This window comes from Branchiostoma floridae, chromosome 6, assembly GCF_000003815.2.
Source record: "Branchiostoma floridae strain S238N-H82 chromosome 6, Bfl_VNyyK, whole genome shotgun sequence".
NCBI lineage: Eukaryota > Metazoa > Chordata > Leptocardii > Amphioxiformes > Branchiostomatidae > Branchiostoma > Branchiostoma floridae.
Genome location: NC_049984.1, coordinates 24,130,035 through 24,143,260, shown reverse-complemented (window position 1 = coordinate 24,143,260; position 13,226 = coordinate 24,130,035). Strand labels below are relative to the sequence as shown.

At 41.3% G+C, this 13,226-nt stretch overlaps 1 protein-coding gene across 1 annotated transcript in view; it reads right to left on the bottom strand.

Moving 5' to 3' along the window:
- The window catches only part of LOC118418226 (dynein heavy chain 5, axonemal-like), a 111,516-nt gene that overhangs the window by 49,055 nt on the left and 49,235 nt on the right, over window positions 1-13,226 (bottom strand). The window contains 15 exon segments of the mRNA XM_035824069.1: window positions 5-49; window positions 51-153; window positions 1,246-1,451; window positions 2,029-2,140; window positions 3,361-3,560; window positions 3,955-4,195; window positions 4,967-5,162; window positions 5,650-5,756; window positions 6,448-6,665; window positions 7,461-7,696; window positions 9,097-9,298; window positions 9,996-10,232; window positions 11,436-11,632; window positions 12,143-12,231; window positions 12,639-12,819. Of these exon segments, the coding sequence (XP_035679962.1) occupies window positions 5-49; window positions 51-153; window positions 1,246-1,451; window positions 2,029-2,140; window positions 3,361-3,560; window positions 3,955-4,195; window positions 4,967-5,162; window positions 5,650-5,756; window positions 6,448-6,665; window positions 7,461-7,696; window positions 9,097-9,298; window positions 9,996-10,232; window positions 11,436-11,632; window positions 12,143-12,231; window positions 12,639-12,819 (2,570 nt within the window).

The window sequence follows — 13,226 nt, the reverse complement described above, 5'->3', positions numbered from 1 at the left end:
CGTGGAACTTGACAGTCTTGATGTTGTCAAACACGCTGAGGAGGTGGGCCCTGGATCGTGTGGGAGTCGCTCGCCTGGCCAAGGATCTCCAAAAGCGCCGGGTCCGACACGAAGAAAAACCGCGGGAACAACAGGCGCTTCTTCTCAAGATACCTGACGAAAAGAGCAATGCTGACTGTCAATCACAATTAGCAGTTAAACCAATGAAAACATGGCAATTAGTGATTTGACCAATGACAGAGTGTCTATTGAATATTTTGCATTCACAAAGAAGAACCGTGGGAACAACAGGCGCTTCTTCTCAAGATACCTGCGGAAGAGAGGTTTTCATTAATACAGAGAATAGAGCAATCCTGACTGTCAATCACAATTAGCAGTTCAACCAATGAAGAGATGGCAATTGGTGGTTAGACAAATGAGAGTATGGTATGGCTATAGGATAAGTACATCATCTCAAATAGTGACCCTTGCTTGAGAAAATATACCAACTAGGAAGATTGCATATTTTAGGACTCAATATTCAGGCGTTATCTTGAAAAAACACCTCCAAAGAGAACACTACTCCTTTTATGATATGTTCTGCATTTGCTATTTTACGTTCAGCTTATCAAGAAATTAAAAGATGTCCATTGAAAATGAAAGGGACAATAAGCAGAAATAAGAATTTCTAGTTTAAGAGGTCTTTAAGCTTAGATGGTAAACACTAGTACAAGAAGATAGTCAAGTACTAGGTATTTCAGCACCATGGACATGCTCAGAGCATGGTTTTCACATGACTGTCACATGCACAAGACCATGAAATTCACATGATTGTCACAATAAAATTGTACAGACCATGATGTTCACATGATTGTCATATGTACAGACTATGATGCTAACATACATGTAACTGTCACATGTACAAAGCAAGAGGTTCACATGACTGTCACATGCACAGACCATGATGATCACATGGCTGTCACATGTACAGACCATGATGTTCGCATGACTATCACATACACAGACCTTGATGTTCACATGACTATCACATGCACAAACCAAGATATTCACATGACAGTCACATGGCACAAACCATGATGTTTACCCGACTATCACATGCATGTATCATGATGTTCACATTGCTATCACATGCATGTATCATGATGTTCACATAACTATCACATGCATGGATCATGATGTTCACATTACTATCACATGCATGAATCATGCTGTTCACATGACTGTCACATGTTTCTCAGTACCTACCCTGTGAGTGACTTCTGGCACAGCTCTAGCTGTTCCAGCAAGTGGGGCAGCAGCTGTCCCAGGGTTTCGTCCCCCACACAGCACTGCACCACGTTGCTGTTCTCGTGAGCACGAGTCATGATCTTGACCCACGACTTGTCAATGTTGGAGAACCGTTTGGCTTCCTTAGGGAGCTGTTTGGCAATGTCACCTCCAACAAACACAGCCTAGAAAGAAAGTCAAAAGAATGATGATATTATATCATAGCTAATAACATTTGTGTTGTAAGACACCAGCTTTACAAGGTGTACAGGGAAAGAGTAAAATGTAAACTTCTAAAACATCACCACATTGAGGTTGACAGGTGGTTGCAACATGTAAGAGGCTACATAATCCCCCCAAAAAAAACAGTAAACAAAAAATATCGTAATCATAGTCAAGCTCTAAATTTAACAAAAAATTGTACTGGATGTTGGATTGAACTGTCTAACAATGTGTACCATTTAAAGATTTACAATGCGTAAAGATTATTCCTGTTCCGATTTTGTTTGTTTGTTTGTTTTTTCCCTGTAAACTGCCTCCACTTAATGGCCAATAGGAGGAATGTCCCTAACCAAAGCTATGTAATTCTTTACACCAGTCCTGCATCGATTGATGAAATTGGTGTTAAGTGTCTTTCCCAAGGGCACAACATCATCAGGGATTTGCACCCAGTACTGCCTGGGTCTGAGTCAATAACCCTAAGAACAAGGCCACCTGTACATAGTTTTGTCCTATAATTCCATTGACTGTAACATTACCCACCTCCAGATAAACCCACAGGTTCTGTACCACCATCCAGTTCTCCAGGATGTCTGTGGTGTTGGACAGGTTCTGCACCCACTGCTGGATCTGCTTCTTAAAGGGTGCGTTGTACCTGTAGAAACAACCATCATGTCATATGCAGCAAAACTGCGATTGTGTTTGAAAAACTCTTGTCATTGTCTTACAGTCACCATCATGATGGTATCTTTTATAGTTGGAGCAGATAACGGTTGACTGACACGTTATATTATGTCATACCTGTGACGCGAAAACGTTCGATACGGGTGTTCCGGACCGGGTGATAACTTTCCGTACAGCCCGGGCTTATCACACGGGCTCCATTCAAATAAATCGAACTGTTTCGAGTGAACCGAGTGCCGCGCCATCGACAGTTCGAATACCTGATTCGGACGTTGGAACATTGAACAAATTTGTTCAACTTCTGGCGCATTTCGCATCAAAACAGTGGTTTTCTCAGGTGGGTATGACATAAATAAAATACAACACGGTGTATTCCGCATCACCCTTGGTCCCAGCCCTCCCGCGGGTCGGATTACCCTCCGGCCTTCTATATGTATCATAAGTAAAATGCAGCAAGAAGTCAAGATGAAAATAGAGGACAGGGAGGAAAATTTGTGTCTATTCATGATCAAACCTTGAGTCTGTGAGTACCATGGTGCAGACTTTCTTGTCAGACTATGTTTTCAACTTAATTTTCCAATTCAGCATTATTAATTATCTTTTTAACTTAAGTCACAGAAGTAACAAATGACTTTGATGTGGACTAAGTAGCTAAAACCCGACCTCAATTGGTATACTTGTGCATCATGAATATCATTTTTAATTTCTATATAATGATCATTGTCTCCCACTGTCTGTCAGTTTACACAGTGTTGTCTAAAATATTCTTTAAAGAGGCTGCACTGAAAATATAATATTTATGTCCAACATCCAACAATACTGACATAATTGAAAAAAAAAAGACGTCATAGACAGGACACATTTATGAAGGTTAGACATCTACATTAATGTATCACTCTTGTTTAGCACCATAGAAAACAATGAAAATAAGTGGCAATTCAAATGGCAACAATTTGGGAATTTTCTGTTGTAGAATCTGTCTGTTTGTTGCTTTTCTGTATTTGTAGTGACTGCAATCACAGTTGTAAGTGACAATTTAGAAGAACAATGGAAACCACTTCAAATGTCAGGAAGTTAAATCTCCAAATCTTATGATATCCATTGCAGAGATTAAATCATCTTTAAATATAGGGCTGGCATAACAGCTACAAGAACTTAGATATGTACCCCATTCCATGATGGTCTGCTTACCTGTTGCTCATGAGAGACCCCAGTATCATCAGGCTGTCTTCCAGGAGCGAGGTAATCTCCCCCGTGCTGTCTCCCCTCAGGAGGAGCTCACCCCTGGTCTTGAAGTTAGCAAACGTCAGACTGTGTGTGTTCCACTCCGCGATGGTCTGCTTCAGCTTGGCTTCTATGTCCTTCTCCTTCACTGCAGCAATGCAGATGTCCTGATGGAGAACAGATATAGAGAATTGTTATGTAAAAAAAGATGGCCAGACCATAGCTGAGACTCTGATATTCAACCAGTTTTGACTAACTTTTATACACATTTGGAGCTGTATTGTACAGGCAATCTGTATCTGTATCTATATAGCCGGTATAGCCGCCCTTCGGCATAACACACGCAGCGCGGCAGCAGCTGGTTAGATGTCCCTCCAATGCTCACATCTGTGTCACTTGCCATATAACTTCACCATTCTAAGATGCCCCCCCGCTGTAAAAAAATCCTGGTGAGAAGCCAGTGGTTTATAATCATAATTCCTTTAAAAAGTTGTTACCCTGAACAAACCTTTCAGCACCAAGGAAAGGACCTGCCTGGTATTGGTGCTGATTTTATCCTACCTCTATGTCTTCTTTGAATTCCAAGAGAGGAGCTTCCATGATGTTTCTGAGAGCGAAGGTCTCGCTCTCAATGTCGAAGGGATGGTTGGTGACGGCAGCGATGCGGTTCCAGTGGCGTTTCATCATGGCCTTGTTGGCCATCATCTCCAGTAGTGGACAGGTCTCGTTAAAGTCATCAATGGTCTTCTTCAGGTCCAGGAAGGCCTGCCACTCCTTCAGGGCTCGGGGTAGCTTACGGCACCTGGTGTAAATCATGACAAAGAAGCAGAATGTATCAAGTTTGTTGGTTTGAACTTAAAAGTTTATTTATTCAAATTGGCATATAAATGCAGCAGCTGCTTTTCATTGAAGTCATGGGTGAAGCAATGTTATTGTTGTTTACCTTGTTGTCTAGTGGCGTATACATGTACATGTAGGGCAGTAGGTATCCTTCTTGTTCCTGCTATTTGTATTTCTATGATGATGATTTCTATAGGCAGGGGTCCCTACCCTTTTGATACCGGGTAATGTGCTCTTGGCACCTCCTCAATCATAGAACTGCCTTTTTACATACAATGTACCTTCCAAAAACAGGGTGCAGCCTCAACCAAGACACCTTCCCACAATTGAACTAGGGTCTCCCAGAAACCAACTAGTTGAAACCAGAAGTTTAACTGTGAGACTGCTACCAGTTGAGTTACAGGGAGGATAGTTACCATTGACCAAAATACTAAGTGACAGTTTTGACAAGACATGATAGTTTTCCTCGCAAAGCTCAATCATACAGTCAACTTTTTTCATTGTGACTCTTATGACTGAAGGATTTAGAAACAAACCCCAATAGAATCATATTAGCTAATATCTGTGGATAATTGATTTTTCACCCATAATTAGCCCCAGAGATAAGGACAACGCAGCCTGTTGTCCATCAACTCAGGAGATACCTCTTCTTCTGCATGGTGTGTTTCTCCTGCATTTCTCTAGTTCTTTGACTATTGAACTGAGCTTTGAAAATGAAAGGGTGAATCTTCACCTGTTTTGAAACTCTTGCAGCTCGTTGTTGATCTTCTCTATGTCCACCTCCCCCCAGAGGATGTCGTAGTATCCGCTGACGGTCTCGATGACGTTGTTGTACAGCAGGTACAGCTTCTGCAGCAGGTTTAGCTGTTTACGGATCTCGTGCAGTTCTGGGTACGGGGTCACCGGCAGACCAAACAGGTCCTCTCCACCTGTAGTCATGCGAGTATGAACAGAAGTAAAATTCATTTATTATCCTCTACATATGACCTTTGCAATGGGTGAAGTGGGTTCAACTTCTACAGTTATTTTGAATCACACAAACTGATTTTTCAGAGGGTAACTTTGCTCACAAACTGTCTACGGGGCTCCATAGTTTGATTCGAACAATTCAAATTTGCTTGAGTGTGCCTGTGTCAAAAATTCAAACAGCTGTTTTGTTCCTTTGGCTGAATCTTTTGTTTGAATGGACAAAGTTAAATGTAATGTGCAGTTGATGTTATGTCTTCTGCCCTTTTTTTGGGATTAACTTGTATTTTCTCAAGTCGGCATTATGCAAAATACAACTGTTACACAGGGTATTCCGTATCGCCCTTGGTCCAAGCCCTCATGCTAGCCAGCTCCTACCCAAGGTTAGGCAATATGGAATACCCTGTGTTGTATTCTATATTATATATTTCAAAAGAAGAAAGCCCTTACCGGAGTAGGTGACAAATTTCCTCCACAGGTTGTCAAACCTGTTCTGGAAGATGATGAGGCGATCAGAGGCTTCCTGTGGAGGTACGCCAGCGACCATTGGGCCTTTGCTGTTAGAAACAACAAACAATATAGGGAACATTCTTAGTACAATTACACAAATTGACTGTAGTGTGCTTAGAACAAGGGTAAAACAAAACAGGTTTGCTTACATGTAGCTGTTTAAGATGCATGATGCATGTATAAATTAAAATAATATATCATAAAGTTTAAAAATTAAGATTTTTATGCCAGAATGGGAGACACTGTGTATTTTCAATGGATTAGTCCTATTGTATCCAAATATATAGACATACACTTAGACATTTTCCACATTCCACACTGCCTATTATAGAAAATACATGTTGCAAATGATACTACTTTTAAAAAAAAATGATGCTTAGTATTTTTCCTGCCTGTTTATAATGTTCTCTTTTGTGGTGAACTTTTATCATCTAATGCTTTGTCTTACATTATACCTGTTACTGTTATGGTACAATAAAGTTTTACTGGACTAGTTCACTATTTCTGTAGGGGAATAAAGTGCAAGATGCATTGTGCATTGTACAGTAGAAGCTGCTTAATTGCACGGCCTATTTGCCAGGGAATTTTGTGCAATTATCCAGTTGGTGCAATCATGCAAAGTTATCTACCTGGACCGTACCGGTTTGGGATTCCATGCAGTGTGTTCCACTCAAGCCTAATCTTATACGGTTTGCTTGTTCAATAGTTACATTTTTGTACCAATGTAGTACATTGTACCTGTGATAGTCACTGTAGAAGTTGGTACACTCCTCCTTGAAGGCCTGGACATTACTGATGAGGCCGCCCCTGAAGTTGGGCTGGATGCTGATGAGGTGGTCCTGCACTTCCATGGCAGATGCTAGGAGGCGCTCCCAGGAGTAGCGCAGCGTGTCCACCTTCTCGGCTTCCTCTCGGGCATGCAGAAGCTCGTGCTTGCTCAGTAAGGCATAGGATTCCTGTGATGGAGACAGATAGATTAGCAGCGAGTTTCATTATATATTCAAAAAGATATAGATGTTATCATAATTATAAAATCCATCTCATCTCATCTAGCTTGACTAAAATCGCGCCCCTAGCGGCTGGCCCTACGATTGCCGACGCCCTAGGAGAGGAGGTCATTAAGCCATTAGCCAGCGAGAGCTTGTGTAAACATTGCCTACATCTCATCTATCCCTTAGTAAGTACACGTTTGACCATTGTGGCACCAAAGAGAACCAGGCAACCAATTTTCTTCCCCCTTTCTTGGTTTTCTGTTTTTCTTAGTGTTTCGCTTAATATCATGCCTGTCCATTTAATACATTCTCCTTTTTCCTCCCTGGACAGTTCCCTGCATTGTATTTTAGTTAAAGTCAAGATGGCCGTAACGCGTGTCTGCAACACTTCAGTTTTCTTTTCTTTACTGTGGTTTGGAGGTCTTCATATGGACCAATGTTTTGTTTGACTCTATAACAAAAATAAAGATACATCATACAAGTTCTGCTGCAGAACCATAAGGGAAACCACCAGAATGTCTTCTTTCAAAGTTGGTCAATGTTTTACAATCACCTAACCACGTACCCAATGTCATGAAGATTCATTGACAGCTTCTTGAGTTATGCTGTTTAAATCAAACACACAGTCACACATTCACAGCTACCCTAGTTATCGAAAACATCATAAACCACTGATGATCTTGCAAAGGTAAGCTGTGATATGCAAATGTCATGAACATGTGATCTTAACTATAGTGCGAGCTTTTGTGTAACAATTACCTCAATTGGTCCAATAGACATGTCAATCTCGATCTGTTTCTCTCGTATCTCCTTCAGCGCGCCCATGGCGATGCGGATGTCATCCAGGTCCTTGATTGGTCGAGACAAGCGCTTGGTGAGCTCCTCGATGAAGGCGAAGATGTTGTCCATCTCTGTGCGGTACTTGATGTTGCAGTACTTCCCATAGTGTTGCATCCAGGCCTTGGTTTCAGTGGTCAGGGACAGCTTCAGTTGCTCTGTTGCAAAGAAGAACACAACAATCAAACATTGCTTTCTTTTCTTTCAACCAATTCTAGTACTTAAACTCAGTCAAAGAGAGTAAGCGGCTACCTCTGTATGAAGTCTATGCATGTACTCCAGAGAAATCTCTCTTCTGTAGTCATACGTTCCATGATTGAATTTAAGTATTAAAATGTCCTTGAGTAACTGAGATGAAAAGAAAAACTTTGACACTGAGTTATAAAATTTGCAAGTTTGTAAATTGAAACACATTAGTTATACTGTAATTCCTGATTTTTTCACTGTAATGTTATGTTCACGGTTTTCACGGTGACGACTGTAACATGAACTTATCATTACCGATAAAAAATAATTCACAGACTTTTTTCATGCGCACTTGCCTCGACAGTGAACATTTAGTTCCGAGAACAAGTTCAATTTTCTCAGACCGTGAAAATTTGGTACCGTGAAGATAAAGTGAATTACAGTATGCATGCATTCACATGTAGTTCTTAAATTCTTTGGTTCTTCATAATACCAGACATGCCTAGTCTGACAAAATCATGCTTCTAGCAGCCCTTCCAATGATAAGGCCCCTGCAAGCAAACATCTTTAATCCCGTTGATTTATTGGTACGTGGCAGCACATAGGCCAATCATTGTCAGGCTGAGAACTGCAGGGTGTTGGGGCTGCGGTGACTGATTTTCATAGTGATAAAGGGATAGTGACATAGGAATCCAAATTGTCTTCAGTCTGAATTGTCTTACAACCTTTCCTATTGGACATCTGAAATTGTCTTCTTTCATAGTTAGAGTATAAAAGACCTGTTTCTTCCAGATTTCTTCAGTGTCACTGACGAAGGATAGTGGATTCTATCCAAAACGTCTGACCGTTTCAAAACCATATCCAGTTGCTTGAGTAACTATTTTTGGCGCATAGTGATAAAGAATCTTGAGCTCCTATTGTTGACTCTAGGAAATGGAATGGTTCACTTGAGTCAAGGGTGTACGGCCAACAGTTCTCAAAGAGGAGGCCCATTCTGGTACTGACAGCAAGAGATTGTACTGTGTAACACAAGCTAAAGTTAAGGGCACATCCCGCCGTACGTGTAAATACGTGCTGTCTAGTACCAAAACGTGGGCAATCTTTTGGGATCCTTAAGTGGTAAGTAGGGACTCGTAGGGAATCCGATAGATTTTGTAGCACGCAGACACGCTGTAGAACTTTACATGCAGGCATAACTTTGTGTGCCATCGGGCTGCGGATTTGCCCCCGTACGTACCAGTACGGGCGACGCGCCTGCCCTGTGCAACCTGAACGTTTTCAGAAATACGTAGCGGACGTAGCCTCAAAAAAACAACGTACAGACGAATTGCACGCACCGCGGATTGTGCCCATAGGTTAAAGAAATGCCCACCTGTGTAGATAGCGATGGCTCCCACGTTCACAAACTCAGTCTGGGCCATGATCTCGTCTGCCAGCTGGTCATAGTAGAAGATCTGTGCCTCAAACTCTGACAGGCTGGGCTTGGTCTGCATGAACTCCTGCAGGGCTTCATCTCTCTCTACCTTCCAGATGTGGTGGTATATCCCAAACTGTTCCAGGGCTGTGGTAACTTCCTGAAGATTGCAGATACAAAGACGATGTACAACATATGGCAAATATTGCCCTAAATAGTATACACCTGGTGGTACATCTAAAAGTAGCAGTAGAAGTCAAAATTTGAAAAGTACCTAAACCTGTAAGAATAGTTTCAGACTCGTTACCGTGTGAAAATCACCAATTTATGACCAATTTGACATATCAATCAAGTCAGTTGAAAAATGAATTTCTTTATTCACCGTCACAACTTATCAGTTGCATTTTGTCATGGAATATAAATAATAAGAAGTCACTGTGCTAAAATCATGTTATAGTATACATATTAAAGGCACATTCTCTGTAAAATTTGCTACAAAAGTGTATGCAACAAGATGCTAGGGGGTTTAAATCTATGTCAATTCTTCCATTGCATAAGGACTATCTAACTCCAATTTGTAGATGATTGCATCTTCAAAGCAAAAGACACATAAAATGGAATTTACACTGCAGTACCATAACACGCTGCTAGGGGGCACAAATTCTATTGATTTTGAGATACCAAACATCAAGACAATATCTCCACTCGGGCAGGCATGCATTCTTTATAGTTATTGTGTTTATTTTGTTACCACAACACACACATGCAAACACAAGAACACCCACACATGGATGCTATAGAAAGCATAACATTATTGGCAAAGGCATCAACAGGACTGGTTCACTAATTACATATACCTTCTTTGTGGAGTTGATACATGTGGACAGGATCCCAGCCAGACGGACGACCTCCTTGTTCTCGGCCACACCCTTGTAGTAGTTGTTGATCTGGGTGACCACGCTGTAGGAGTCGCTGTCCGAGGTGGGGGCCTCCAGGAAACGCAGGCGGCGCAGGGACGCCGCGTCGCTAACGTCGGTGAAGGTACTGGTGACGGAACTACGACGTTCCTCCAGATTAGCCTCTTGTTGGCGTGCCTGAGAGAATTGGAACATTGACAACAACTGAATTTTCTCTTACACATCCAGTTTATCTCACCAGCTGACAAGAAGATGTCTAACAGACATCGAAACATCAGCAGGTGAGATAAAGTGGTTGTATATTAACAGAAAATTCTTATGTCCTATGATCTACCAACCTAATGAAATTATTTTCGGATTGACCAACTATCATGACCAGAGAAATAACACCCTAACTGCATGCACACCATTTGGTGTGGAAAGACTTAAACCAGCAATGTCTATCAATAAAAGAATCTAGCATTATGAATACGATTTAAGCAAACTATCAGTAACAGAGAACAATAAAATTGGCTCATAATATCTTCATCAGAAGTAACGCGATTCAAACCGAAAATCCAGATTCCTACATGACCAAAACTTCTAAGTTAAGTTAAGTTAAGTTAAACCCTTCCCGCGCCTAACTCTACTCTCTTTATATACTCTCCTTCCTTCAAACATTTAGCTAACATTTTCTGAGTGGTCGGTATTTCAGACAGTCCATTGCGGACTCTCAGCCGTGGATGAAACTAATGTGATCGATTGCTCCACAGCCAACTGATAATAATGATGCACTCTCCAAGCTATAAGTGACAGTTTGTTAGAAAAGCCAGCAAGTCAGAAAACATTTAGATTATCTATCCCTGTACAGGGTAGCTCATTTGGTACCAGCAATAATTAAGCCCCTGGTTCCAATTAGTAAGTGCATGTGAGGCCCGGTTCGGATCCAGGGAAGAGTATCCTGGTTGAAGCTGGTGTGATGTAGCCTGGGTACCATCTGGAAAGAAGTTCGCTCTGGCGTTCATTACTATATACAGTCGCTTCTAGCTCTGACGTTCATTATACACTTTATCTCGCTTCTCTGTGTTTCCGTCTGGGAACGCGGACCATGCTAATGTCTGGAATCGTCCAAATTTTGGACGCAGGCGCTGATTGGTCCCTACACATGAGCGAATTATGGAATGGATTCACGCGCTCCTTCGAACCTGGCAAGTCTCCAGACGGGTAGCAGAAGCGAACATAGGAGCGAACTACTATCCGGGTGGTACCCAGGCTAGGTGTGATGTGCATGATTGTGTAAAATGGGTCCCATGTTAAAGAAGGTGCCTTGAGTACATCATAACACCCTCAGATGGGTTCAAACTGGCTGTAATACCGATAGTACAAGGAGAACATGGTTACCTTGGATGGCCTGTCCTTGCTCCACTGTGCGACTCCCCTGGACACCCCTAGGATGGCCTGTACAGCCCTGTTCAGGGTCTGCTGGATCTCGTCCAGGGCAGGGATCATCACGATGTTGGGGATGGCCAGGGCCATGTCCGCACGGAACATCGGGATGTTCTCCTTCTTCGACTTCTTGTCAGCATCACTTGCATCTCCTTGAAAATAAGACCAGTATGTGAGGAAACTTCATTAATATTGAATTTATAAGCACAGTTCTCGAGAAAAAAATATACGAAGTGTTGTTAATGGTCATTGCAGGTCATACAGTGTAGTTTTACCAATTTTGGATACAGTGTATATCCTAAATGTCCATGGTGACTTAAATCTTTAGGGGTTTTGGTGTAATCTCCTACCACAAAATCCTGATGCTGTGAATAATACATTTTCAATGTATTATTATATACAACACAATTCTATCAACTGCAAACTTAAATACTGCAAAAACCCCTATTCCAGCTACAATTGAAATTAAATCCCTGCGAAGATAAATCAATATACAGTATCTGATGCAATACAACATGTATGTCAAACAGACATCGATGTTCGTGTATCAAAAAGACTGATTGTTGTTTTTCAAACCGTTACTTTGCTACACCAAAACTATTTTTAGATCTCGATACCAAAGAATTATTGAATTCAGATGTGTAATTAAAAAAACAACTTACCCATGTAGATCAGCATTGATGAGGATGACACCCTCTTCTTGATAGAGTCCATGGTGGTGCGGGTGACTCGTACCAAGGCATCAAGGTTTCTACCAAAAGAAAAAAAGAAACGCTGTATTCATGCAGTAATACCAAATTTAGAATTGCTAGTTAGTAAGAGATGCTGAAAGTTTAAGCAAAAGTTACATGGAGTGTGCTGTTCTCATGGTGACATTGTTTTTCAATAAAATAAGACTCAGACATACTAAATAACCATTTACTAAAGGTAGACACAACCCAACTACAATATTATACAGTAGAAAAATTCATCATACAAACAAGAGCTATAAACCACTCAAAAACTATGACCACAGCATGTCAAAAACACAAGATATCAAAACTAAAAGTTCCACTGCAGTGCCTTAGGTGGCCGCTAGGGGCACATTATTGACCTTAACATGATATTAATCTTCAATTGTTGTTTTGCAATTCAAGAAGAATATGACAGATTTTTTACCTGTTGGCAAAATGGTGCAGGAGGTTCTCTGCCTCCTCCTGAAGACGTTCCTTCTGTTCCTTCTTCTTCTTCTTGGGTGTCTTCTCCACAGGGAGAGTTGGACTCAGGGTCAGGTGGGAGGCACGGCGGCTGGCACGGCTGGCGGCACTGCGGCTACCCATGGACTTTGTTCCATCGTGGTCTAAATATTGTATGAAATAAAATTCTTATAAGTTTTTAAAGTAGCAGGAAACCTGTGGCATTCATTTACATTACAGGTATGTATAGCAAGTGGCAAGAGCTAAGAGATCCAGGTTAGTAGGACTTTTTTAGACCATGACTTTGTTCCATCATGGTCTAAAAATTGTATAAAATACAATTCTTATCAGTACTGTAGTAGTAAAAACCTGTGGCATTCATTTGCATTATGTAGCAAGTGGCAGGACAGAGCTGTAGGAGCTGGTCAACAAGAAATCCAGGAGCAGTTGCTGTAGTTTCATAGGCTACATTGTCACTAAAGCTGAATCTATTTTGTAATTTTGCCAAAGGGATCTTTAAAACTACATACAGAATCTGTAAGGCATCCTCACATGGTACCTGACTCTGCCT